Source organism: Penicillium taxi, assembly GCF_028828555.1.
Source record: "Penicillium taxi strain IBT 34144 chromosome Unknown utg000002l_segment0_segment0, whole genome shotgun sequence".
Classification (NCBI taxonomy): domain Eukaryota; kingdom Fungi; phylum Ascomycota; class Eurotiomycetes; order Eurotiales; family Aspergillaceae; genus Penicillium; species Penicillium taxi.
This window is the reverse complement of record NW_026643204.1, coordinates 3,547,367-3,574,035: the sequence shown is the minus strand read 5'-3', so window position 1 is coordinate 3,574,035 and position 26,669 is coordinate 3,547,367. Positions and strand designations below refer to the sequence as shown.

Here is a 26,669-nt window from a genome sequence, read left to right as displayed (position 1 = left end):
TCTGCATGCATATGCAAGATCCACGGCGGTGTGACGTGGAAACAAGTCGCGTGATCATATGTGCATGTAGAGGGGTGATGAAATTTTCTCTTTAGAACATCCTTGTAAATATACTATCTATCAGGGTAGTATAGATTTCATTAAATAGATTGATCTTCCTCCGAACCTTCAAATATCTACCTATGATTGTGCATTCCCAGACCGGTGAAACAATGTCCCTCAGACATTACTCACAATTGGCCTTGAAGGAGGCTCGTCTCACCTCAGAAGCCGAACTCAGCAAAGTCCAATCTCTAGAAGGGATCTTACAATCTGACCGTGAAAATTTGATTCTGGCATATGCAGGCTCATTCAATCCTCCACACAAAGGCCACATAGATGTGCTGCTATCAGGTCTCAGGCCCGAGATAGCGGCGGCCGCAATCATCGTTGTGCCTAGTGAAGATCACTTCCTCAGGAACAAGATTCGCGACAAGCATCCAGAGTTTTTCCTTGAGCAGAAACGTAGAGCAGACATCCTGGAAGCTCTTCTTCCAGTTCCGAAAGCGAAGGTATGGGTATGGCCAAGTACTTGGTATCCATTCAAAGTATTTATGGAGGCTTTGGTTCGATTGACAGAGGCAGATGGGTTCAAAACGACGTTCTTGTGGTTAATTGGACCAGATCTACTGAACTCAACGAATCCCACTATGGTCACACCATATGAACTCCCTGGTGTTCTGATCTCAAATAGGGCCAGGCATATTGTGGCACACTTTCTACCTGATGGGAAGCCAGCTGTGTGGAATGGGTTTGGGGAATGGTCTCGTAGCCCGAGTAGTGCTAAAGATGGTGAGTCTCTTCATTTTAATTCGGTTGATAACTGGTGTTAGCTTCTGAATCAGATAAAACAGTTACTGGCCCAGAGGGGGTCGTGTTGTGGACGTGCACAGGTCATGGTAGTCTCTCCGGCAAGCGGGCTTACTACTTGCAATACACAACTCCTCCATCGGAAGATATCAACTCGACTGCAATGCGACAGAAGTTCGCCCAAGATCAAAACCTTTTGGAAGAGAATCTCAATCAATTAAGTACGGAAGCTCTTTTGAATATTCTGGGACCGATATTGCAATAATTGAGTCGAGAACATGTAATGTATAGCGGTCAAAGATTACAGCCTTGGAAAACCCTGGAGTTATCATGACGGCATACATCCCAATACATTTCTTTCCTACATCTGCAGAATATTTCATCTTAAGTTGAGTAATACCATGGAGACGGTGAGTTGCCTGATGTCTATCACTATCATGAGCTCTATATCTGATTATTCAAGTCTATGACCGCGAGCACTACTTCACCGCATCAGTCACCTGCTAAGACTCCAAGAAATTTCCTTTTGTTATGGTAAGAAATTTTATCTCTCTCTAACTCAAGTCACCTGGGCAGCTTACAAAAGAATGGCTTTAGTGCCGCATTCTCCCACATTGAGGAACTCCTCAAGATACCTAGTGGTTTCAATAGGGAATTGGACAAGGAACCTGGGTTTTATCCGTCTCATGATGCCATCAAGAAATATGGCTTAAAAATGATCCTACACTAACTCGATCATATGACATTTGTTGTCTCCGACTCTGAACACTACATCCTTAATCAATTTTCGAGGTGATCGGGGTTATTCTGCGCTCAGATCTACCTAATATCTTTCGCTTGTTAACTCTGAACGGAGGCGGACTTGAATACTTGCTCATGGAGTGGCTGGAAGATTATCATATTATTCTGGAATAGGGTAGTGATGACATTAAATTGAATCTTGGAATGAAGAACTGCTGCGCACCTCGCCGTAGCCTCAGTGATAATTGCAGTACTAGTTTCTGATGACTTAGGATTCCAACTATTATGCCCTTCTAATCCCCTTTGGATCTCGTTTTTTGCAATTTCATTGACCTGTCTTAACATTAATTTCAAAAGGAGTCTTTCAGCCAAAGCTTTAGAAAAGTCGCGATGAGTCGTCCATATCAACGACTCTGGAAAAGAGTCCGGTTTCTCTTTTTCCTTGCAAACGACAAAGTCGTCGAAGAGGAAGAAAAAGAGCTGCCAAGAAGAATTATTTCGCCAGAAATAATAAGAGAAGCTCACAACAACTCAAATTTAACGGCGACACTACCCTCATTTTGGCCTGGAATAATCTAGCCGTTGTAAAGACGAAAACGTAAACAGAAGCCTGAGTTTCCTTAAAATATACGAAAAATCTTTACAAACCCTTAAAAACTATATTTCGCCCCCAACTGGCTACGTTGTTGTATTAGCCAGCAACGAATGCTTCAATATCCTTCACTGTCGCTTGTCTCGGCCATATTAGGTGTGGGTGGTATCAGGATTCCAGGGAAAATGTAGTAAGAAAGATACTTCGTGGTCCATAAATTATCTAGCTCTGTATAGAGCCAGGGTCCATGCCTCAGGGACAAGATGGATAGGAAATCCATAAGAATCGAACAATATTGGCAAATATCTCTGTGATTGAGTACGTCATCTTTGCCGATACGGTATGATGACAAATACAGATAAGAATATTCAAGTTACCGAGATTCCGTCATTCAATAAATCAGAGCAACCTATACCAAGTATGAGAGGGAGACGAGGCCAAAAGATTTCTGCATGTGATTCCTGCTGGAGAAGGAAGGTATAAAATGCCCAAAACCAAGCTTCCTGGTTATCAGATATTGAAAATTGACTTGTTCTAGATCAAATGTGATGCGGCTCAACCGCAATGCTCATGGTGTAAACATTATAAAAAACCATGCGTCTATGAAAGGGCTGGTGTACAGCCTTGTCAACCATGTGAGGTCTTTAATATCTTTGTCTTTGGACTCGTCACTAACCGTGCTGTAAGTCAATGATTGCTCCCCCAATGATAGTCCTCTTAGTGAGAGCACTTCGATGAGCCTGGACAGAGGCGGTGTAACGCCTCGTTCCTTGCAGCCCAACTGGGCTCTCCATTCATTGATACGACTTCCTGATTATTCATCAGTGGACGTTATATGGGCTCATTTCAAGGCCGGAGACCTAGTTTCAACGGAAAGATTGTGTAAAGATCGGTTTAGCCAGGAAAGCCTACCACCAATGCCCCTCTTCCCGTCTTCAAGGAACTATACCGAATCGCAAAAGATTGACCCCTCGATCTTGCCAGACCGAGCACTAATGGAAAAATGCATGCGCCTGTACAAGAGATCAGGAGTACGGGCAGCTTTTCCCGTGCTGGATCCAATCTTATTCGATGAAACATTAAGGCTCGCCTACGAGTCAACTCACGATAACCCATTTCATATCGTCAGTGCTCAAGCATGCGTTATTGGATTCTGCATTTTTGCACATCTCGTTCCCGTGGGTATCCGAGTATGCTCCACGCCAAAATATCTTTACTACTCTGGCCTTCTTCATCAAATATTACCTGATATAACTGAGTCAGCGACACTCGATGGCTTTCAAGCCTGCGTATTTTTGGTATGCCTGCGAAATCATCCCTTTGCATCTGGTTTTGATAAACCTCTCTTCTCTTGGATGACAAACTAACATAATTATGGATATCTAGTTGATAGCCTACTTTTGTACTGGCAAGTTCAAATCAGCTGCACTCATAAACTCAATAGCGGCGCATTTTGTCTTTCACCTGAAAGCTCATATCGAACCCGAATACTCCTCACAGCCCTCCTCCAATAATAATTCAGATGTCACGGGAACCCACTTGCGAAACCTTTTTTGGATTTGCTATACATTCGATAAAGATCTCTGTTTTCGAGTTCGTCAGCAGCCTGCTCTCAGCGATAACCATTGTGATGTTACCCAATCTCCAAGATATATAGAGAATATTTCGACAAGCTTCGCAAGTGGTCTTCCAATTGATAAAATGCATCCCTCTCTCATGTTTCCCACTGATGTCAAACTAAACCAGATCAAATCACGAGCATATGAATCCCTTTACTCAGTATCTGCTTTCCGGAAGTCAAACATGGAGCTTCTCATTGATATTCGGACACTAGATGATTCTCTGGAGAAGTGGCGATTGGGAATTCCCAAAATCCTGCGCCCGAGTCTTCTATTTTCCCGCGACGAGCGAATGGAAGTCGGAGGTATCAACATACGTTCATTGGTCCTTCGACTAGACTATCTACATTGCATGACTGTTGTTCATCAGGCTAGCAACCGCTGTCTTAGAGGTAGTATGAATTCAGACGGCACAAGAACCGTGATCGCTACCGGCATCGCCCTAGCGGTAGAGGCTAGTCGCTCTTCGTTGAAGTATTTGGAAACTGCATACCATATCCTCAATAAAGGGAGTTTCTGGTGAGTACTCCTCGTTACTGCTTCAACCCAACCAAGCCAAGTGTTTAGAGTAACATCGAATATGATGCTTTAGGATCGTTCTGTTTTACCCCTTCGTCGCGTCAGTCACTATATTGTGCAACATCCTTGAAGACCCTGCTCTTCCATCGGCCATTAATGATTATGAGCTCCTACGAAATTTCCCCAGATTGATGCGTGACATGTCGACATATGATCTTGAGGCCGAGGATCTTCTTCAAAGAGACCAGTTAGAGGCATTTGTCAAGCAAATGATCGACGTTGCGGCGTGTGCCATTACAAGTGTAGGAGGGAAAATATCGTCGTCCAATAACGAATAATTTTTTCTCAAAATATAAAATTAGGCTCTAATACTCGACTGATGCTTCCGATCTCATCTTTGAGGATTGGTTTAGTGGCTTATCGAGTATTGCGAGAAACAGCCCGCGCTGAGTTCAGTGTTGTTCGTGACTTTGTTTTCAATTGTAGGCCAAGTTCTTACATTCTCAAGATTATTGATGACTCCGCTGAATATGTTCTTGATATGAGGCAGGCAAACGTAGTTGAAGCCCTGGATTTGAGTCCAGTGAATGCAAACTATATCAACCTATTAGTGAGCAGGTTCTATAACATATAACTCCTTCTTGCTCATTCTTATATTTTCTTGTTCTTACAGTGCTATCGCCTTCGTGATAATAAGCTTACTTCAAATATTCAAATCGATGAAAAGTTCCAACATTAATCTTCAAACCTTGGATTTCACCACGTGCCACACCGCTTTTTGTGAAGATATTCAAACCTGTCCTCAAGACTTAGCTTACATCAAAGTTCTTATTTAGGTATTTTATATTACTGCTCAATTTATTTGCCTACTCTGATCATCCTCTGTGGGCTTCTCTCCCTCATAGTTAGCACCCTTTTAACATTGGCAAGTGCCCGATGATGTGTCACACAGGAAGTACTCAAGTCGCAAGTACTAGTACAACAGGCCTATACAATCTCCCTATGAGTCTACCTTTAATTTACCGCTTATGATCGATACTTACGGTAAGGACCCATTACCACAATAATTAGAGACAGCAGTCACTATCTGAAGTACAAGCTTCCCCTGAAGCCAAAAAATCTCCCCAAGGATAATGCTTCTCGTATCATACCGCAAAATAGTAGGACGGATGCAGATCTGGGGATCTCGGAATGAGTACCTAGGTACCTAATTGGCTCAACTCAAGTACTGTGGAATAATAGTTAGCCCAAGAGAGGGAACATATGCAAGGACATTGAAATGTTTGAAGATCCGTAAACTTTGCATGAGAAAAAGCCAATGCAAGACAAAATTGTAATATTGTCTCGCTTTATGAATTTATAATTGAAATTATTCTAAATTAAACCGATATTTCTAATATCTATCATTCGTATGAAATGCAAACTCTCCCGGGGACATGATCAAAACTGCAAAAGAAATAACAAGAAGATGCAAAAAAAGAGCCAATCACTGAAAGACCCGAACAAATTATTCTGCCTTTTTGGAGGCCTTTGTTCTAAGCTTCATCATCAAGTACACACCAGTGTAAGAACTTAGGACGAAGATGAAGCAGATTCCAATATCGCGCCAGCCATAGTAGTAGTGTTTGATGTTTAAAGAAGTCAGGTAATCGTTTCCACTGGTATATTCACAAACCTTGCATCCCGAAGTGGCGGATGGGTTAACAAGATTGGCTGCAGCACCCAGACTGCTTTCCAGATAGTCGGCAAGATATGATTTGCAGGTCTGGCCACTAGGTGGGTCAAACACAGCAAACTCGCTTTCGGCGCATTTGACGTCCACATCCCAAATGGCGAAGGTAAGAAGAGATCCACTGACATAGGTAAATGGGTTGAGGTAGTAGAGCCAGTATCGCCAGAAGGCTGTGATCTCACTATAGGGGACAAGCATGCCACAGAAAGCGACGAGGAGACCAAGGAATAGGGGATTGGCTAAGGCAGCGAACGTCGCGTTGGGCGCGTAAGCAGCGATGCATTGACCCAAGCCTGTATAGATGAACTCGTATATCCAAATGGTGAAAAAGTCCGCACCGGCGCGGGCCGAGGAACTCGGGAAACCAACAGTCCAGTAGCAACACACGTAATAGAGAACTGCACAGATGCATAGATATGGGAATTCCGAGACGATGAGACCGGTCACAAATGCGATCCATGAGTATATACGACTTTTCTTCTCGCGAGCGTCGTAAATTTCACGACGGGAAATGAAAAGAGGTTGCAGCTGACTGATAACACCGGGCGAGATGAAAATGACATTGTATATAGCGAAAAGACGGAGCTGCAAATCGCTAACCGTCTCTCCGATGTTCCAAAAGGTAAAGCCGTTGAATATACCCAGAATGATGTGAAGAATAAATTATTGTTCACATAGCCAGTATTTCTGTACATAGACAAACTCATGCGTTGGGTCACGATTTTGATCTGCATCATAAGAGGCGTTGCAAATTCGTTTTGATCGTCATCAAAGCCTGGGGGCTTAGAAGCTGCATCAGATATGATCTGATCGAGATGAGAAACCATATATTGATGCTGTGATGATTCCAACCACTTCTGATGCCATTCGACGCCAGGTACGATATTGCCAGAAACAACATCAATCATATACTCAGCGGGGTTAGTTCCTGGAGGGCACGGCGCTCCAAGGTTTCCAAAATACTCTTTGATGCGAGAGCCGTCCTCGCCGATCTCTCCAAGATACACCATTTTACCACCCTTCGCGAGAAGTAGGAGGTTATCGAATTGCGAAAAGAGCTGCGCAGAGGGCTGGTGAATAGTAACCAACACCGCTTGTCCATGATCAGCAAGCTTGCGTAGGAATCGAACGGTATTGAATGCAGCCTGGCTATCTAGACCAGAGGTGGGCTCGTCGAGGAAGATCAGGATCTTGGGCTTTGACACTAATTCCACACCAATGGTGACTCGTTTTCTCTGTTCAATGCTAAGTCCTGCACCAACTTGACCAATCAGTGTGTCCTTGATGTCATGTAGCTCCAGGAGATTGATAATGACGTCGACGTAGGCAAGCTTCTCTTCTCTAGAAAGCTCTTTTGGCTGTCTGAGTAGAGCCGAAAACTCAAGAGCCTCCCTGACAGTAGCAAACGGTTCATGTACATTGAGTTGTTCACAGTACCCAGAGGACCTTTGGAACGAGATAGGAAGCGGACGACCGTCGACCATGATACTTCCATTGATCGTGCCTTCAGTTTTTCGTTGAGCAAGAATATCGAGCAAGGTAGTTTTTCCTGCACCACTAGAACCCATCAAAGCAGTGAGTGAGCCTGGTTCAACCCAGCCATAAACCTTGTCAAGTAGGACTCGATCTCCAGTAGGAGTTTTCATAGTGTAAGTCAAATCTTTCTATATGAAAACCGATGAGTTACGTGCCAAATTCCCAGTCTCTTCGTCATTTTCATCAGATGAAGTGGATTTAGTCGCGCCCTGATCGGTATTTTGTGACTCTTCATCGTTGACTTTCGCGTGATAGTGTCGCTTCTTGTAAGGGATAAGCATCGAGGGTCCGGATTCCGAGCTATCGCTCCACATCATAGTAGCCATAACAGTGACGAAAACATTGAAAGCCCAGAATACCCAGTAGAATCCGAAGTTTCTCCAGATATGAGTATGCGAATAATTCATAGCAGCGAGATACTGATCACCAGTAACAAAGGTAGCACCTGTAACAGCGCTAGGAACGCCAGTACACGCCTGGTAAGTAGAATTGATGTTGATGTAACTACTACCTGACGGAACCAAATTTGCGCCGGCACAATTAATTATTTTGCCATGGAATTCGTTGGTAGCAAGTGCTTCGAAGGCATAGGCAATTGGGTTAACATAGAAGATCCAGCCAAACCATATATGCATTGATGGTCGCTCAATCATGTAGCCTGCATACACGACGAGGGCTGTGATAAGGAAACCGGAAATTTTAGAGGCGCCATCAAAGGTCGAAAAGACAGCTCCAATTCCACGAAACATCTCCACCAAGCAGAGAGTAACGCCGAAAAGATGGATCCAATAAGTAAAGAAAGCTGAAGCAGTCATCTGAAGTCCTGTCATGAAACACAGAACCAACGAGAAATAAGAGATCTGAAAGAGATAAACGGGGATATCAAGAACGATCTGTGAGATGCAGAAGGCGACAGGGTGAAAAAATGCAAAGTGCTTATGTTTCACAAGCACTGGGCGACCAGTAAAGGATGCGACAACTTCGGCAAGAGGTGTTAAGATACCGTTGTAGAGAATAGTAAAGAAAAGGGAACCAGACTTGAGGAAGATACCAGAGCTTTCCTCCGAAGCATTGTAGAATAGAGAACCAACACAAAGCGATTGAATGAGCGTTGAATGGCAAACGTAGCTTTGTCACCCTTAAGGATCTGATACTGACGAACTATGCATGCCAGAATCTGCTGGTAAAGACTGATAGTAAAGACGCTTTCTCTGCCAAAGATTTTCTGTTTCTCCATAGTGACAGTTTCTTTGAATGCTTGAGTGCGTTCTGCAGCTGTCTTCGGATACTCCTCCTCTTCGCGAATCATTTGTTGAAAGATAGGAGTGGCTTCATAAGATGAGCGAATATCACGGGCTGTGCGAGGGAAGGAGTTTTCATAGCCGGGTTTGATCTCGCGTTCAGTAGGCACTGTAACACCAGTGAGGTAGTCTGCCACATTTGCTCCTTCACGGCAAACAAAGCCATTCGCTTCGAGAAACGGTCTTGCTTCAGACATAAGACCATAGTAAATCTCTTCACCTTCATCCAGGACCAAGACCTTTCAAGTTTTTCGAGTCAGTTTGATTTCATAATTCCAGCTGAAGAAGTCTGGGAAAAGCTCACCTTATCAAACAAGTCATAAATTCCATTTCCGGCCTGGTAAAGGGTGACGATACTGGCCAATCCCAGAACATCGGTAAGGGTTCGAATAAATTTGGCCCAATCGAGTGCCGAGCTTGCGTCTAAACCACGCGTACTGTTATCCCAACAGAAAACCGAACCGCGAGTTGTCATACATTCGATGATTGAAACGCGCTTCCGCTCGCCGCCAGAGACACCGCGGACGTACTCGTTACCAATCTTCGTGTTGGCTGTGTGAGAAATGCCCAGAGACTCAAGGAGAAAGTCCTTGAAATCTTCACGATATTCTTTGGCAGAGGGTAGATCTGTTGGCCTGTGAAGCGGAACTTTATTCTTTGTCGCGAAATCCATGGTGTTGCCAACCGTGAGGGTAGGGAAGAAGATTTCTTCCTCGGTATTCATCACGATCTGGCCTTTGTATGCTTCTGCTTCTTTATGATCCATTGTCCCAAAGCGAATATCTGCTTCTATGTTATAGGCACCGCGACGGTTCGCAAGAAGCTTCAACAAAGTGGTACATCCTGAGCCGGGACGTCCCAGAACCAAAAGCATCTCACCAGGCTTCACACAACCATGACTGTTAACAAGAATTTTCTTCTGAGCAGGCTTATGGCGGAAAGCTTGAAAATGGTGCAAGAGATCAAATTGGGAGATGGCATTGTGATTAATGGCCGAGTCGGCTTCGGGAACCGAGACATTGAGGTTCCTCCAGCTTACACCAAGTTCACGATTTGTCAGTCCAGCGGAAAGCTCTCTCTCTTTCAGTTGCTTCACTCTTGAGCCGAACGCCCAATCTCCAAGTTCCGGGTCGTCTCCATTAAGCTTGTCATTGGGAGTCTTTTCATTGGGGGTCTCAGGAGTCCGAGGGCCACATTGAAATGTTTCGACGATAGTTTCGGCACTTCCATTCAGCCCAGGATAGTTGGGTTTTTCGGATAAGCCCTCCATGGTTGGCGATGTAATGTCAGGCCAGACAAGGAGGATAACTTTGCACACATTTCAAAAATCAGAGATTTGCCCTTATAATTAGCTAATGGAGCCCCTCAGGAGAAAATAATCGGATATAGGGAATTACATTTCATAGCCCTATCAATACATGTCAAAGGGCCAATTCCTGTTTTAGTTAGTCTGTATTAGTAATATTTCTTCGTCATCTGCCGTAACGTGAATCCCGCTTGTTCGCTCTAAAAAACGACAGAAATTAATAGAGCAGGAGGGGCGTATCTTCTTAGCCATTCAAGCTATAGAAGATGGGCAATATTCTTCTCTATCAGCCGCTGCGCGATCATTTGATGTACCAAAGACAACTCTGCATTCGCGAATGAATGGTATTGAAAGTTGGGCTGAAAAACGTCATTCTCGCCTTAAGTTTGATGAGATTGAAAAAGAATTCATGGAGAGAATTGGCTAGTCTCTATAGAGAAGAGAGGTGCAGCTCTTGCCCCGCTATGTTCAGAGATATGGCCAATTTCTTACTCCGGTCGCGTTTTTCAACCACCTCCGATACCCCCTTCTATCAGCAAAAACTAACAGGCTTTCTTGAGTGTCGCGAAAACCTGTCTTTACGGCTCTCTTAAAAACATGATTCTAGGAGAGCTGAAGCTCAAGACCCTAGAATCATTGTAACATGGTTTAAACTAGTTCAAAACACTATCCAAGAATATGGTATAGATTTGTACGACATCTTCAACTTTAACGAATCTGGCTTCGCGATGGGAGTAAGTACGACCAAAAAGTCATTACATCTTCTGAATATCATGGTTGGAGAGCTGTTTTACAGCCTGGGGATCGCGAATGGGTCCTGTTATTGAAGCTATAAGGTCTTCTGGAGAAGCTCTTCCACCCTACATCATCTTTGAAGGGAAGGAGTTTTTTGGAACGGTAGTTTCATAAGCTCCCTAAGGAGGGTAAATGGCGAATCAATTTTAGCTTAAATGGATGGACTAGCGATGAGGTTGGTGTCGGTTGGCCAAAGATATACTTTATTCCTAATATTATGAATCGAAGAGGTAATTTTTGTCTTTTGATATTAGATGGTCATGGTCGCCACTATACCTCTGAATTCGATCAACTTTATGGAGAAAACGATATTATCGCACTTCATATGCTACCGCATGATTCATATCTTTGATAGCCTTTGGATATAGGCTGTTTTTCTCCTTTGAAGAAGTTTTATGGTGCCGCAGTAATTCACAAGTGTAGTCTAGGGAGTTTAGAAAAGATTCAGAACAATATTGGTAGTGAGAATGCTGGTGAAGTGATATATATTTCTGATGGTGAAGCTGCTCAGAATGTGTCCACTGAAACTGATTTACCTAAAATTCCTAAAATTAGGCGCCAGCCAACCTGCTCTAAGTGTGATAAAGTATGGTATAAGATCAATATCGTGTTATTTGGTCAGTTTTATTGTGTTTTGATCTCAAATATGACTTTGAACTTGTACGTTTTTTGAAAGGGCGTTCCGAACAAGCAGGATTCACGTTAACTAACTCTCCTTTACTGCAGTAGTTACTGCAGTAAAGGTATTACATGATGACACACACACATATCTGAATATAAATTATCTAATTTGTTCGTTCGATTCCACCCTCTTCGTGCAAGTTGAAAATAGACCACGATCATGTGAGCATACATGTAAGTGAAGATTTGAAACTGGAAATAAAGTAAGGGTTCAACGAAGTTGATGTGTGAAAGACCAAAGATATTTTGACTAATAAATCTACTTTCTAGTCTATGCTTAATGGTCCACTGTGCTCTTATGCAACCCCGGGAGCCCACTAACAAGAATTCGCATAAATAATGAAGTGTAAATACCTAGGTAACTACGTAGTAGTATAATAACTCAGTAAGACCCAGGCATGGACGTATCTATATATTGGGTCCAACCTAGAACTCTTGAATGTGGAGTGTTTGTCCTCTCGATGTTGGACATATGCAATCTTGTAAGTTGTAACCTGGTCACTCGCCTTGCCGTCACGTACTGTCTCACGACCCGTTTCTCGCCATCCCCCTCATCGCTATTCATATTTATGAGTAACAGTCTTTCTTTTTCTTATCACCTTGTCTATCTTACTGCCCCCTACAGCTCTGTAGACTGACATATGGACCACCTGAAAGCTAACATTGGGGGCTAACATTGGGGCTTCTTTCATCGCCATTCGTGTCACGGAGAACTTTCTCATAGACAATTCTGACCTCACCGTTCGGTGTATCTTGTACAATCTCAGCCTGTCCTGTGGATCGATCTCTATACCGATATTGGAGCCTGAAGCACTAACTTAGTACTGCGTTGAATCTTCGGATATACGCTATCAACCCAGATCCTGAGGGATTGTCGATTCCGGTTAATAAGAATACACCGAACTTCGGTTTTAACTGAAAGGAAAACAGAGGAGGGCCAAAATGCCTTCATCAGTGTTACTTTCGCCTATGAAAAATGTACTTAGGACACATGGAGCTCGTCCTTGATCTTGTTCGCCGAAGAAGAGAAGAAGATGAGACTTCCATTCGGTGATAGACACTCGTGCTTGGTGAGAAGTAGCCTCAGATCCAAGTCTGAGCGATGTTCTTCATAAGCTATTAAAATTCTAAGTTATTAGATATCATTCTGAATCCCAATTCAGCTAACGGAGATAGCTAATTATCGACGAAGATGCTCATCAAGTATGGGAAACCTTCTTCTAACCTCAAATCTCCGCCGATAACCAAATACATAGCTATTAAATTAAAATCAAAAACCTTTATATGTCAGTCGACGGCTGATGGTGCCCAAGCACAACTATAAATGTATACTCCCGGACCCAGAATCAAACAAATCCACTTCCAAGGCTCCAAACCTTGCAAGTTTCATTTATGGTCAATAATCTTCTGTTGAATAAGCTACGCTGATGAACGTCAGAATTCTGGAGGGCACTTCTCAGCTCAGGATTTAATATTCCAAGGTCTTATGCAGAACTCCAAGTATAGGGAATTAAGCTTGTCATTTATACCAAGAGCTCCAGACATCATTTCTATTCACATAACGCTACAATGTAAAATTGAGACTGACAACCTTATATTCCACTGAAATCTGATGGTTATCATGGTTCTAAGGTGTACGCATGAGGCAGTTCAATTGTGGATGTGAGTAGGATCGTATGTTCTAATTGCGGTAGATTTCGGTCATTTCGCCGCCTATCGTCGGATCATCATGTGTTTACGGAGTTGCGCACTGGAAAATATGCTGAAATTGCATTTCGTAATGAGATCTCTAGTTCAGGAAAGCAAGATCGATCTTGTTGGTCAGAATTGAAATAGTTAACAGAAGCCGACTCGCGGGGATGGACTTTCTTCATTCGTCAATGACTTAAGTTCGGCGTTTTGATTCTCTCTGAGACACTTGATTGGCTCAAACTGCCGAAGTCCAATCTACAGAGGCTCTTCATTGCAACTAAAGATAAGTACACAATTGATATAAATTCTACTGTCCCACCACTATTCGTGCTACTTTTCTTTATCCTTCATCTCTTCGATTCCTACTATTCTTGTATTGGAAGGATTCGGCCTCTGAACCGGATTGAACTTTTGCTCCCATCCTTCCCCGCACCTTATCTCGATTGACCTTATCTCGATTGACCCCAACTTGTCCTTGACGTATCTACACATAAGATATTTCAATGGCCTCCGCTCTTCGTTGCAGCACCAAGCTGCGCACTGCTACTCGTGTGCCTGCTTTCCGTGCTCTCTCCACCACCGCTCGTCTCCGAGCAGCTGAGAAGCCTTTCTTCCCCAATGAGCCATCTGCCCCCTCACTCTTGACCGCCATCCCTGGTCCCAAGAACAAGGCCGCTGCTGCTGAGCTCAATGAAGTATTCGATGTCCGCAGTTTAAATTTGCTGGCCGACTACACCAATTCCATTGGTAACTACATTGTTGATCTTGATGGTAACCAATTACTCGATGTGTATGCTCAGATCGCCTCCATCCCCGTTGGCTACAACAACCCCCACCTCAAGGAGGTCGCGGCCTCCCCGGAGATGGTCACCAGCTTGATCAACCGCCCTGCTCTGGGTAACTTCCCCTCTGCTGACTGGTCGCATATCCTGAAGACCGGTATTTTAAAGGCCGCGCCCAAGGGCCTGAACCAGGTATTCACCGCCATGGCCGGTTCTGACGCCAACGAGACCGCCTACAAGGCTGCTTTCATGTACTACCGCCAGCAGCAGCGTGGTGGTCCCGATGTCGAGTTCACCGAGGAGGAGCTTAAGTCCACCATGGAGAACAAGTCCCCCGGATCTCCCCAGCTCTCTATCCTGTCCTTCAAATCTGCCTTCCACGGCCGCCTGTTCGGCTCCCTTTCTACCACTCGCAGCAAGCCTATTCACAAGCTGGACATCCCCTCTTTTGATTGGCCCCAGGCCACCTTCCCCCAGCTGAAGTACCCTCTGGAGGAGCACGTCCAGGAGAACGCCGCCGAGGAAAAGCGCTGCTTGGAGGAGGTCGAGAGGCTCATCAAGGAGTTCCACAACCCCGTTGCCGCCGTCATTGTCGAGCCCATCCAGTCTGAGGGTGGTGACAACCACGCCTCCCCCGCATTCTTCCAGGGCCTGCGTGATATCACCAAGCGCACCAATGTACTCTTCATCGTTGACGAGGTGCAGACTGGTGTCGGTGCGACCGGAAAGTTCTGGGCCCACGACCACTGGAACCTCACCTCTCCCCCCGATATGGTCACCTTCTCCAAGAAGGCCCAGACTGCCGGTTACTACTACGGTAACTCTGCCCTGCGCCCCAACAAGCCTTACCGCCAGTTCAACACCTGGATGGGTGACCCGTCCCGTGCTCTGATCTTCCGCGGTATCATCGAGGAGGTTGAGCGTCTTAATCTTGTTGAGCACACTGCCACCACCGGTGCCTACCTGTACGCCGGTCTTGAGCGCCTCGCCCAGAAGTACCCTACACACTTCCAGAACCTGCGTGGTAAGGGCCAAGGTACATTCATTGCCTGGGACACCCCCAAGCGTGACGAGTTCGTCGTGAAGGCGAAGTCCGTCGGTCTCAACATCGGTGGTAGCGGTGCCAGCGCTGTGCGCCTGCGCCCCATGCTGGTCTTCCAGAAGCACCACGCCGATATCCTGCTCGAGAGCCTCGAGAAGATTATCAACCTTTAAGTCCAGGCAGTTTTTCTGACATTTGTATTTGATCGAGTTTAATGAGCGGGTTTTGTCTTTTTCGGGTTACTATGAGGGATGTTTTTTATTTTTCAAAAAATGGTCTAGATAAACTAGATACATCCATACAGGTTCAATGACGATATAAATTAAAAATAAGATAATTTCACGATTCAATGCTTCTGTAGTTCTGCTTTCTTTTACTCCATACTTTCGGCGTAAGTCCGATCTCGATAAGCTACACGATAACGATCACAACTTTTTCCTTGATTCCCCCACCAACGAGCAATACACTTGTCATGCTCCAAACCCTCCGATCCATATTCTACCAAAGAAAAAGAGCCATGGATCCCCTGATAGTAGTCCTCGGTGCCACAGGCACCGGCAAGTCGAAGGTTGATCGCCCTATCCCCCGACCATGCGAACGAAAGCTAATAGCTCCAGATAGCTCGCAGTAGATATAGCCTCCCGATTCAACGGCGAAATAATCAACGGAGACGCAATGCAAATGTACCGCGGCCTCCCAGTAATCACGAACCAAATCCCCATTGAAGAACGCAAAGGCATCCCGCACCACCTACTAAGCTTCATCGAACTAGACTCAGAGCCGTGGCGCATCAGCAAATTCAAAAATGAAGCCCTACGGCTCATTGACGAGATTCGTTCTCGCGGGAAACTGCCTATTCTTGTCGGCGGCACACATTACTATACACAGGCTGTTCTGTTCCGCGACCAACTCGTGAATGAAAAGGTGGGCGACGAGGATGGATCAGAGCTGTATGAAGAGGTATCGGTAACAGCGGAGAAATGGCCGATTCTAGATGCGCCACCGGAAGTATTGATGGAAAAGCTACGGGAAGTTGATCCTGTCATGGCGGCGCGGTGGCATCCTAAGGATGTGCGGAAAATCCGCCGGTCATTAGAGATCTACTTCCAAACGGGACAGCGAGCCTCTGACATCTACGCTGAGCAGAAGGCGTTGAAAAAAGTGTCTCTTTTGCAGGATCGAGGACTTTTGCGGTTCAGTAACACTTTGCTCTTTTGGGTCCATACCGAAAAGGAAGTTCTCGATAAACGACTTGATACGCGTGTCGACGCTATGGTCCAGCAAGGGTTGATGTCCGAGGCGCAGAAGATGTCCGACTACATCCAGACTCGAGCGGCACAGGGAGTTGAAGTTGATCAGACCCGTGGCGTATGGGTCTCGATCGGGTTCAAAGAAATGGCACCGTACTTCACAGCGCTGGAAAAAGGTGAATCGAGTCAGGAGCTGACGAAAATCCAACTCAATTGCTTCGACCTGATTCGGATTGCGAACCACCAGTACGGCGTATCGCAGGTCAAGTGGATTAAAAATAAACTATGGCGAGCTCTCTCTGAAGCAGACATGACACATCGTCTCTATCTCCTCGATAGCAGCGATGTGGATGAATGGACTAAACGTGTTGGCGAGCCATCTGAAAGGTTGGTTGAGTCATTTCTTCAGGGCGAGTCAATACCTCATCCAAAAACTATCTCGGATCTTGCGAGTACTATCCTTGGTGCCAAAGAAGAGCAGACGCGCGAGAAACCGGTGTCGCAGCTTGAGACTTTTACGTGTGATATTTGCAGAAAGACTATGGTTGGTGAGGATACGTGGAATACCCATATAAATGGGTACAAACATAAGGGGGTTCTTAAGTCTAGAGCGAAGAAAGAGGCTAGGGATGCTTATTTCCGGAAACGGGATCTTGAAGCCCAAGAAGCGGCTGCATCTAGTGCTGAAAATCAACTATCATAAAGAATTGAGTCGATGTCATATCATTCAATGTTTACATAGAATACCAGTCATTTGCACATATCAGGCTATAGTGCTTTAGGTTGTTGAGCCCTCTAGCATTTTTAAAATGCCGCTCCTCCGGGGGCCACTGTGGAGGCGGCCAATAGAATCATAACTCTATACTTAATTCCATGCTGAGTTCTATTCTCTATCCTGTGTTTAGTTTCATGCTCATTTCCTCGCTGTATTCTATGTTCCGTTCCATGCTTAATTATATGCTCTATTCTATACTTAATTCTATACTTATCTTTCAATTGCTGATTGTGTAAAAACCCCGAGGTTGTGGAGTAATATCTCTTATCATCCCCGGGAACTGTCCCGGGCCGGCTTATCGATAAGCTTCAGCTCTCCATTTATTACCTTCACTCACCTTCTTGAATTATTTCTTAGTTCCAATTACATTGCTCCAAGGTTGAGCTATCTTTCAATTCACCATACTAGACCCAGCTCATATGCTCAAAATGCAGTCTATTCGCGCTAGACAGTCTGTATCGCGGGCGTTGGCCTGTCGCATCCCCGCACGCTCCATCGGCACATATGCGACCTTTAAAGTGCCTCAGATTAACAACGAACCAAATGTACGAGGTCACAGAATATGTCTTTTGCTTTCTTTTTACCAATTAGAGCTAAACAAAATTACTAGAAACATTACGTCCCCGGTTCTCCAGACCGTAAGGCTCTGGAAGAAGCTTTGGCCAAGCTTAAACAGAATGGGCCTTTGTCTGTCCCGCTGGTCATTGCTGGAAACCAGGTATTACTTATTCCTGGTCGAGTCTTCGGATCGATTACTGATATGAATTCCCATGACTAGATCAAAAGCTCTAAAATCCTCACTCAGAGCAATCCTGCGTCCCACGCTCCCGTTGCCACCTACTCCCACGCATCCAAGGCTGATGTTTCCGATGCCATTGACTCTGCTCTCGCCGCACGAAAGTCATGGGCTGCAACTCCTTTTTCTGAGCGTGCGAGCATCTTTCTCAAGGCTGCTGACTTGATTGCTACCAAGTATCGTTATGACATCATGGCATTGACTATGGATGGTCAGGGTAAAAACGCCTGGCAGGCCGAGATCGACTCCGCTGCGGAGTTGGCTGATTTCTTCCGCTTCGGTGTCAAGTATGCTGAAGAGCTTTATGCTCAGCAGCCTGTTCACCATTCTCCTGGTGTCTGGAAGTATGTGGTGCTGATTTTACTGCCTTTTGTAACCTGTTGTACTGACTATTAATTTTGCAGCCGTCTTGAATACCGTCCTCTCGAGGGCTTTGTGTACGCTATCAGTCCTTTCAACTTTACTGCCATTGGTGGTAACTTGGCCGGTGCACCTGCTCTGATGGGTAACGTGGTACTGTGGAAGCCTTCGGAGGCTGCAGTCGCCTCCAACTGGCTTATTCACCAGATTCTCCTCGAGGCTGGCCTCCCAAAGAATGTCATTCAATTTGTTCCCGGTGATGCAGAGGAGGTTACCAGCACCGTCCTGGCTCACCGTGAATTTGCCGCTCTCCACTTCACTGGTAGCACAGATGTGTTCCGCATGCTCTACGGCAAGATTTCCGAAGGTGTGGCAGCTGGTAAATACCGCAGCTACCCTCGCATTGTCGGCGAGACCGGTGGCAAGAACTTCCACTTGATTCACAAATCGGCGGATATTCGCAATGCGGTGGTACAGACTGTTCGTGGTGCCTTTGAGTTCCAAGGTCAGAAATGCAGTGCCACTTCCCGTGTCTATGTGGCATCTTCCATCGCGGATGAATTCGCAACCCAACTGGCTGCCGAGGTCAAGGAAATCAAGACCGGTGAACCATCAGAATTCACCAACTTTTGCGGCCCAGTCATTCACAAGGGCTCCTTCGACAAGTTGGCTGGTGTGATTGACGCAGCTAAGAACGACCCTGAGCTGGAGCTGCTTGTCGGAGGCAAGTACGACTCAAGTAAGGGTTGGTACATCCACCCTACCGTGTACCGCACCTCGAACCCCGACCACCCTCTTCTGTCCCGTGAGCTGTTCGGACCCATTCTCGTCATCCACTCTTACAACGATGCAACCGAGGCCGACTTTTCCAAGATCTGTGAGAAGATCGACAGCACAAGCACCTACGCCTTAACTGGATCTGTGTTCGCCCAGGATCGTGAGGCCGTTCAGGTTGCCGATGAAGCTCTTCGCAACGCTGCTGGTAACTTCTACATCAACTGCAAGAGTACCGGTGCCGTTGTTGGCCAGCAGCCTTTCGGTGGTGCTCGCGCCAGTGGCACGAATGACAAGGCTGGAAGTGCCAACTTATTGTCTCGCTTCGTGAGCCTGCGCTCTATAAAGGAGGAGTTCATCCCCACCTACAGCGTTCTCTACCCTAGCAACGCCAACTAGAGTGCAAAAGAAAAAGAAAAAAGAGGTTCTCCAACCTTGCAAAACATAGGAGTATGCCTTATGACATGATGGCCTCCATGCATTTTCCCTGGCGTTTCGTGTTTCATTTTCATTTCAGTCGGCGATCTGTCTGAATGAATACCTTTGAAAAATATCTGGAAGGAATGGGTGTTTTCATTACTTACTCTTATCTTATTCATTCATATCACTTACCCTATTTGTATAAATACGTAGAGTAGGTCTTCTTTTGCACAAACGAAAGATTATCTATTGAGATATGAGTGAGACGACCTTCAGGGCTCGGAAGTAAGGTTCAATGATGAATCTGCTCACTAAGTAGGCGTACTCTGAGCGTATATTCCACCCTTAGTAAAATCATGAACAAAAAGCGCAATCTATACATACAGTACAGCACGGAACAAGCGGGAGCAGAGTGGAAAAGGGTAAATAAATTGATATCACAACCGCATACTCATCTCCAACAAATCTAACCCACAATGCGGTCCACAAAAGCAGCTTCCAACTTAGCAACCTCGGCCTTGAAAGCCTCAACCTCCTTCCAGCAATTCAATGGCCGGCGATCATGCAAGCGCAGGCAACCAGTAACGTCCGCTTTCGCGCGCTCAACATCCTCGTCCAAAACGACCAACTTTCTCCGTCCGTCCAGCCGAGCGCGCAGCTGCTCAATCTCGCTGACGACCGAGCCGGATGAGACCTCGCGGTTCAAAGCAACCTGCTGGGCCGACGCATCCTGGGGCTCAGCGAACAGCGGCGCATCGTGTTCGCGTCCGGCAAAGGGGATTCGAGGGGCATCGAGGTTCAAGGAGCCGACTAGGTAGCCGGATGAAGAGGTGGCGACGGGGGCTGTTGCGGCCGTGATGGGCAGGGAGCTGACATCTTTGGCATCGGCTAGACGCTTCTCGATCTCAGCGAGGGTTTGCTGCTCGCGCTCACGGAGACGCTCTAGCTCTTGTGTGACGCGCTTTTGGATCTCGATCTCGATGGACTTGCTACGAGAGGAGTCGGTCTGTAGGGTTGGGTCAATTTCGATACTCGTTGGGGTAAGATTTTGCTGGACGGACCTCGGAGGATTGAAGGGCATCAACTAGGTTCGAAGAGAACTGAACCGGAGAGTTACTGTGCGAAAACTGGGGTTAGTAGAGATATTTTGTAACAATGACAGTGAGAGCCCTGTTGAGATGTGGCACGCTGGATATACCAGTCAATTGCCTGCTATTGATCGGGCTGGTGGCTCGGTTCCTGCCTTGTAGTTGTAGATACATCGCGGGTATATTACCTGGAAAACACATGTTTAGCGTCGCCCGTAGCCTGGGGCTTTGAATTGCCAGCACCCATTATTGAGAATGACCGGGTTGAATGCCGTCAAGTCAGATCTAGAAAAGGCGGTTTCCAAGGTTGTTAGAGATGCTCATTCCCGAAGCTCCGATAATTCGAGTCACGTGTGGATTAATCATCTTCGCCAGTTGACAACATCCGCTCAACGTCTTTGATTTCCTTACCGCTAACTTATTGTTACAGCTCAGCCTCAGAATCATTTCTAGTTTTCTCGGATTTCTATAATCAATTCCTTGGTTTTTACTTGCAATTTATACCACAAGTACTCATTTTGCAAATCATTTCAAAACACAGCAGCCCAATAAAACTTCAATTTATGCGGCCTTGAAATTTGCAAAATAGGACGAAACTCCCACATCGGAGCGCCATAAATTAATCAATAGATTAGGGCTATCTTTCTCATTACCTAGATATCGTCCATTTAAAAGTCTTTACGCGACTTCACATCATCATGGCAGCAACCTCTCTGATCGTGGTCACCGTATTTATCATAGAAGCATTGCATGTGTTACTTCACGATTAAGGCTCCAATATACATATAATAGTATCAGCTTCTTGAGTGGAGACGACAATGTAGGAAGATTAAGGGCGTACTTCCAGGACCCCTTCTGCCGACTGGGAAAATTGAGTACTATCGCTCGCTCCTAAAATCGACGTTAGTGAGTACTTGAGACTGGCTCTTGGAATTCCTAACTGACCAATTATCCTTTGTATTTCTCTTTATTTTGTCTCGCACCGAACACTTTGCCAAAGACCATAAATTCAGCTTCAACCTCACTACTAGGAATAGTTTTCATCTAAACCTGGGAAAATTTCCTTAAAACTTCATGAGGAAGAGATTGAGTAGCTTTGATGAAAGAATGCACTTTATAAATCTATGAACATATGTAAAGCTTAATATGGAGCTTTTAGGCAAGGCTTACCTATGAAAGCCTAAGCCTGGCAAACCATTTGATTTAGTGGCTACCAGTTCTCATCACGAAAATGCTCTTCTTCAGTCCAATTTATCGGGGACAAATGATCAAGAAATTTCCACACCTTCACCCCTAATTTCTCCAGATCGAGAATTGTCCGCGGATTGTTTACAGTTTCTACAAGGGCTATCCCCTCAAGAGCAGAGAAATGGAGATCTTTTTGGGACGCAAAATCACCGAATATGATATCAACTTTCGCTCTGTAGAATTTTTCGTCTTCTTCGAACATCAGATTGCCTCGCACAGATAGCCGGGATACTGAAGGGGGAACCATATCACTAAGAATCGATTCTTCAATGATCCGAGATTCGTACTCATTGTAACTCTTGTAGATGGGCATTTGCTGCGGCAATTCGAGCCTTTGCAGTTTCTTGAAGCCATGTAGATTGCATAGTGATCTCGCTGGCTGCTTCCACTCACCAAATCTGGGGGTGGGAAGAGGGAGAGCGAGAGTTACCACAGATAAAGATAGCTCCTCCAAATGAGCTCCAACCTCAGATTCAACTGCCTGGATGAACGGCCAGAGACCAAACTCAGGCCTATCAGAAGAGTGATATCGATGATTATAATGCATGATCTTGAGGTGTGGTGTGTGTTTAAGAATTTGTGAAATAGACGTGGCACTGACATTTGCGTTTGTCAAATGCAACGACTCAAGAGAGGATTCAAAGCCATCAGGTAGATATTTCGATATTGATTGGCTATAGTCATAAGCTATACAGTCGGAATACCGGAAATGTCTTAAATTCGGAAGAGCTAGAAAAGGTGTTACCAATACTAAATCAACCAATTTATCATCTGGAAGGCTATATGGCGCGGTGCTCATGTATTCGGATAGCCCTTCGAATATGATATCAGAGAGATTGGACAGAATAGGCTGACGATGGGGATGAATCTGCCTAGCTCTATCAACCATGGTCTCGATGGGTTTTTGATCGGAGGTCGTCGGGTGCCAAAACGTGGGCAGTTCCAGCACTTTGAGATTTGGTAGGAGAGTCAACAAAAACATAAATGCATGTTGTGAATAGCCATATGATCTACGTTCTGGAACGGCAAGTCTATGATGGCACATTTCCGATGAAATCTGGGCATAGTATTTCTCCCAGTCAAGACCAACTTCTTTCAAGAAGGAAGATTTAGCAAAAAGTGTTTTAATCAGCACTTGCTCTGATTCTGTGTAGTCTTCCGGTAATCTAGTCCCGTCGTGGCCAACTCGAAGTAGACTAACTTTCCGCAAGTATGCGTATTCAATATAACGACCCAAAATCGGCGTAGCAGTAATCCGATCTATCAACGTAAAAGCTGACTGACCCTTACTGGAAAAATAGGCGTGTTCACACATATAGTTATGCCGCTTCGTAAGTGGAGCACATATTTCATGAGTATGCTTGCATGTAGCTTTGAAATTTTCAAAGCCCTGTGGAAGAGTGTGATGGGCGATCTCTGCTAGAATCTCGTTGGGTAAATTTGTGAGCTGCATACTGGTGCAGGAAGACTAATTTCGAAATGGATGAAATATGGAAAGGTGAAGGACGCAGTGACTTGTCGGTTCCAAGTTAAGGTTTCTGTATTAGAAGGAAACACTGTGAGTGACCTTAAAATGAGAGTTACCCCACCACACTAGTGGAGTTTGTATGTAGAGAGCTATCGATGATTGACCAGAGAAGTAGAGACATCAATATGACTATATTCGAAATTAAACATGGTATTTACTTCTGCAGCACCCTTCCAAACAAGGGCTTCGTTCGGAATAAGTCGTATCTTATTGTACCTTAACAAGTAGATGGATTCGCGAAAACAAGAGTGAAAGAACGTATGGGTCGAGAAACACATCGTACACCCGAACAGACCACGATAAGGCAAAGAAAGACATGGTACCTAGGTACAAAAGTTGGCGAGGTCTTAGAAAGAAGTGAGACGTAAAGAATGTGAAGCAACCTTGGAACTCCAGAGTTGACTTCGAATATCTAGGTCGAGTGGAATGTCTATCTGAGTGGGCTGATTGTAGAACTTGACTTGGTACGAGGATGAGAGAGACCTAAGATTTGTTGCTGTTTCACTAGACAAGGTCTAAGTAAATCCATAGAGTCGGTATATCGGCCTAGAGATTTGTACATTTACTATGAAAAATGCAAGTTTTCAAAGCAGGCCTTTGCTCGAACATTAGCATGGAATAATAGAATAGGGCGTATGGTTTGATTTTGTCGGTATATCAGCCTAATTATTTGAGTAAACACTAAGTTGGCCATACTGGTGAACTTGCCTGGATAGTCCGGGCCGAGCTTCTTCTTATACGTCTCCATCGTACTGCTATCAGGTGTCTCTTTAGCCCCCAGTCCGAAACTTGCTAGCCTTTCTTCTCTTGATTTAAGCGCCACTGCTTTTGATTCTGTGATACACCCTTTACTGAGCATACTAGGCACCGTTATAAACCAGTGAAGCCTATTGCCGTAAAGTTCCTCTTAACTCTGGTCGCTATGATCCACTACGATATATAATCGTAGATCCTCAGAGTGGACCTATTCCATGGGACTTCCAATTCGTATATCGTTTCAATAGTGATGCAGTTGAGTAAATACTCAGTTACTAGACATCAATCATCTATTTCGTCGATTAATACCTCATTATTCTAGGCACGTGATCAGAATTGATAAATCACCCTCACCCGCACTCGTCCGCACTAACCCGCACTCGCCCGCACTCGCCCGCACTTCTAAGCTTGATAGTTAGTTAACTTTGTTCTACCGTTGCTCTTAAAGCACAACTTTCTCAAGAATAAATATTCTTTCTCTCGGTATACGCCGTGAACCATAATCATTTCCCAGAGCTCCTCGATCGTCGAACGAGCTCAAAACCAAAAAATAACCCGCAGTCCTTATAAACCTAAACACTCGGAACAAACATGGCTATACTTACTCCTACTGTCCGTCCTCTCCAGCCTCCTCCAGGCTCCACCATAGATTTCGGCGCAGAAATCGAAGGTGTGGATCTTGAGACTCTAAACGGTTCGTAAAAGACAGACCACCCTCCTATAAACAATACTAATAGACGTTAAGACGAGCAATTCTCCACTATTAGCGATGCGCTATACCGCCACCACGTCGTGGTATTCAAGAACCAACACAAGCTGTCTCCTAAAGCACAGTATGAACTTACAAAGCGTTTCGACCCTGCATCAGAAAGCTATGGCCACGGCAAGACAATCGATGCAAAACGCAGCATTCTGCATCCTGACCTGAAGACCATCCCTCACCAACAGCAAGTACAAGTGATTGGAAACGGATTCGTGCCTTCATATGAAGGACTAGAGAATATCCAACTGAGACATCCTCATCACCGGACTTTTCACAAGGACCACATCCCTGACGACAAAGACTATGACTTCACTCGTTTCTATCGCTGGCATATTGATGCTGCTCTATATGACCTTAACCCGCCAAAGGTTACGACCCTTTTGGCTGTTAGTGTGCCCAAGGGCCGTCGTCAGACGTTGCTGTATGATGACGGTACTGGAGAGACGATGGATGTCCCACTCGGCACTACGGCTTTTGTGAGCGGCGAACGAATGTACCAGCGTCTATCCCCTGAAGAACAGCAGTTTGTTCGAACGAGCAAAGTTGAATATGCGCCTCATCCGTAAGATATCAGAAATCCCTTGACCTGAATGTATAGCGTGCTCACAACTAGGGCAGGTATATCTGGATGAGTACGGCACACTCCCGATCAACCGGCCTTGGCCTCCATTCAGAAGGCCTTGAACTGGCAGAGTCAGACTTACCACCCATCGACGAGAAGAAGATTATGATCCTCCCAATGCTTTGGAAAAACCCGTTGACTGGAAATTTGGCATTACAAGTTCACCCATCTGCTATCCGCAAGATCCATCTAGAAGACGGTACAGTGATCGACGACCTGGAGAAAGTGCGAGATATCGTCTACAAATTGCAAAGACCAGCGATCAGCCCTGAGTATGTGTATGCGCATGACTGGCAGGAGGGTGACCTAGTCCTGTTCCATAACAGGGGAGTTTTGCACTCTGTCGTCGGGGCGTTTAAGCCTGATGAGGTGAGACTGTTCCGTCAGTGCAATCTAGCTGCTTCTGAGCCCCCAATAGAGCCGTAGATTAGGTCATTGCCGTGCAGTTGAAGGAAGTAGAATGAACTATAATAGAATAAGCGCAACCTAGTGGACCAATTGATTGAATCCAGTTTGATAATATCATAATCACATGAAATAATATAAATGGACATAATTCCGGGGTCGAAATCTGAAAGTTCCAAGTGTTGATACGTAGGATTCAAAAAGTACGTACTATGTACTTAGTATCTGCATGTAAGCCCTTCCATTCAAATTTAGTGGAGACACGGGGCGTTAGGCTTGGCTTGCAGAATGACTCGGGTAGTCCGCTATGCAGCTTCCATGATGTTCAACCTTGGTTGACTGTAATGTCAAGGTAAGGGAGTTTGAGATGACGTATCTAATTGCTTAGTCACTGCTAAGTGAATTGATTTACTGAACTATTTATTGATAATCCTTTTTCTGAGCTGTTCCAACTTCGGAATTTTATACAGGCGACATCTTCTAGGCCAAGTGGTTACTAGTTAGTTGTTTACATATTTAATGCACATACTACAAAGTATATAAATAGTGCTATTACTCTTCTAGCCTTACTATGTACAATAATAAGTCTAATAGTAGATGACGATGTGGGTCACAGGGGCGGTGTGACAAGGTTTATGCAGAATCGGAAATCCCCACTGAGAATACGAAATTCGTAATCTTTCTTGATGGTATCGAA

General features: G+C 45.1%; 10 protein-coding genes across 10 annotated transcripts; 7 read left to right on the top strand and 3 right to left on the bottom strand.

The window, feature by feature from the left end:
- Positions 1-212: 212 nt before the first annotated feature.
- N7495_003246 (uncharacterized protein) lies at positions 213-872 on the top strand (the record flags this gene model as incomplete). The annotated part of the gene is made up of 1 exon (XM_057205915.1): positions 213-872. One exon carries the CDS (start codon positions 213-215, stop codon positions 870-872), a length of 660 nt encoding a protein of 219 aa, XP_057066522.1.
- A 378-nt stretch (positions 873-1,250) lies between these two features.
- Positions 1,251-1,579, top strand: N7495_003245 (uncharacterized protein; the record flags this gene model as incomplete). Its single annotated transcript, XM_057205914.1, has 3 exons — positions 1,251-1,259; positions 1,313-1,383; positions 1,414-1,579. The coding sequence occupies 3 exons, from the start codon at positions 1,251-1,253 to the stop codon at positions 1,577-1,579; spliced, it is 246 nt and encodes an 81-aa protein (XP_057066521.1).
- A 2,304-nt stretch (positions 1,580-3,883) lies between these two features.
- N7495_003244 (fungal specific transcription factor domain-containing protein) lies at positions 3,884-4,658 on the top strand (the record flags this gene model as incomplete). The annotated part of the gene is made up of 2 exons (XM_057205913.1): positions 3,884-4,320; positions 4,394-4,658. 2 exons carry the CDS (start codon positions 3,884-3,886, stop codon positions 4,656-4,658), a joined length of 702 nt encoding a protein of 233 aa, XP_057066520.1.
- Positions 4,659-5,827: 1,169 nt separating this feature from the next.
- N7495_003243 (uncharacterized protein) lies at positions 5,828-10,159 on the bottom strand (the record flags this gene model as incomplete). Its single annotated transcript, XM_057205912.1, has 5 exons — positions 5,828-6,637; positions 6,694-7,716; positions 7,744-8,649; positions 8,676-9,128; positions 9,194-10,159. 5 exons carry the CDS (start codon positions 10,157-10,159, stop codon positions 5,828-5,830), a joined length of 4,158 nt encoding a protein of 1,385 aa, XP_057066519.1.
- Positions 10,160-13,866: 3,707 nt separating this feature from the next.
- gatA (4-aminobutyrate transaminase gatA) lies at positions 13,867-15,360 on the top strand (the record flags this gene model as incomplete). Its single annotated transcript, XM_057205911.1, has 1 exon — positions 13,867-15,360. One exon carries the CDS (start codon positions 13,867-13,869, stop codon positions 15,358-15,360), a length of 1,494 nt encoding a protein of 497 aa, XP_057066518.1.
- A 299-nt stretch (positions 15,361-15,659) lies between these two features.
- On the top strand, positions 15,660-17,140 carry N7495_003241 (tRNA dimethylallyltransferase; the record flags this gene model as incomplete). Its single annotated transcript, XM_057205910.1, has 2 exons — positions 15,660-15,755; positions 15,809-17,140. The coding sequence occupies 2 exons, from the start codon at positions 15,660-15,662 to the stop codon at positions 17,138-17,140; spliced, it is 1,428 nt and encodes a 475-aa protein (XP_057066517.1).
- A 491-nt stretch (positions 17,141-17,631) lies between these two features.
- On the top strand, positions 17,632-19,541 carry prnC (delta-1-pyrroline-5-carboxylate dehydrogenase prnC; the record flags this gene model as incomplete). Its single annotated transcript, XM_057205909.1, has 4 exons — positions 17,632-17,757; positions 17,823-17,930; positions 17,991-18,352; positions 18,413-19,541. 4 exons carry the CDS (start codon positions 17,632-17,634, stop codon positions 19,539-19,541), a joined length of 1,725 nt encoding a protein of 574 aa, XP_057066516.1.
- Positions 19,542-20,028: 487 nt separating this feature from the next.
- N7495_003239 (Mic19 family protein) lies at positions 20,029-20,897 on the bottom strand (the record flags this gene model as incomplete). Its single annotated transcript, XM_057205908.1, has 3 exons — positions 20,029-20,568; positions 20,624-20,678; positions 20,839-20,897. The coding sequence occupies 3 exons, from the start codon at positions 20,895-20,897 to the stop codon at positions 20,029-20,031; spliced, it is 654 nt and encodes a 217-aa protein (XP_057066515.1).
- A 963-nt stretch (positions 20,898-21,860) lies between these two features.
- Positions 21,861-23,351, bottom strand: N7495_003238 (F-box domain protein; the record flags this gene model as incomplete). Its single annotated transcript, XM_057205907.1, has 1 exon — positions 21,861-23,351. The coding sequence occupies one exon, from the start codon at positions 23,349-23,351 to the stop codon at positions 21,861-21,863; it is 1,491 nt and encodes a 496-aa protein (XP_057066514.1).
- A 1,422-nt stretch (positions 23,352-24,773) lies between these two features.
- Positions 24,774-25,993, top strand: N7495_003237 (TauD/TfdA dioxygenase family protein; the record flags this gene model as incomplete). Its single annotated transcript, XM_057205906.1, has 3 exons — positions 24,774-24,876; positions 24,928-25,507; positions 25,564-25,993. The coding sequence occupies 3 exons, from the start codon at positions 24,774-24,776 to the stop codon at positions 25,991-25,993; spliced, it is 1,113 nt and encodes a 370-aa protein (XP_057066513.1).
- Between the last annotated feature and the right edge of the window lie 676 nt (positions 25,994-26,669).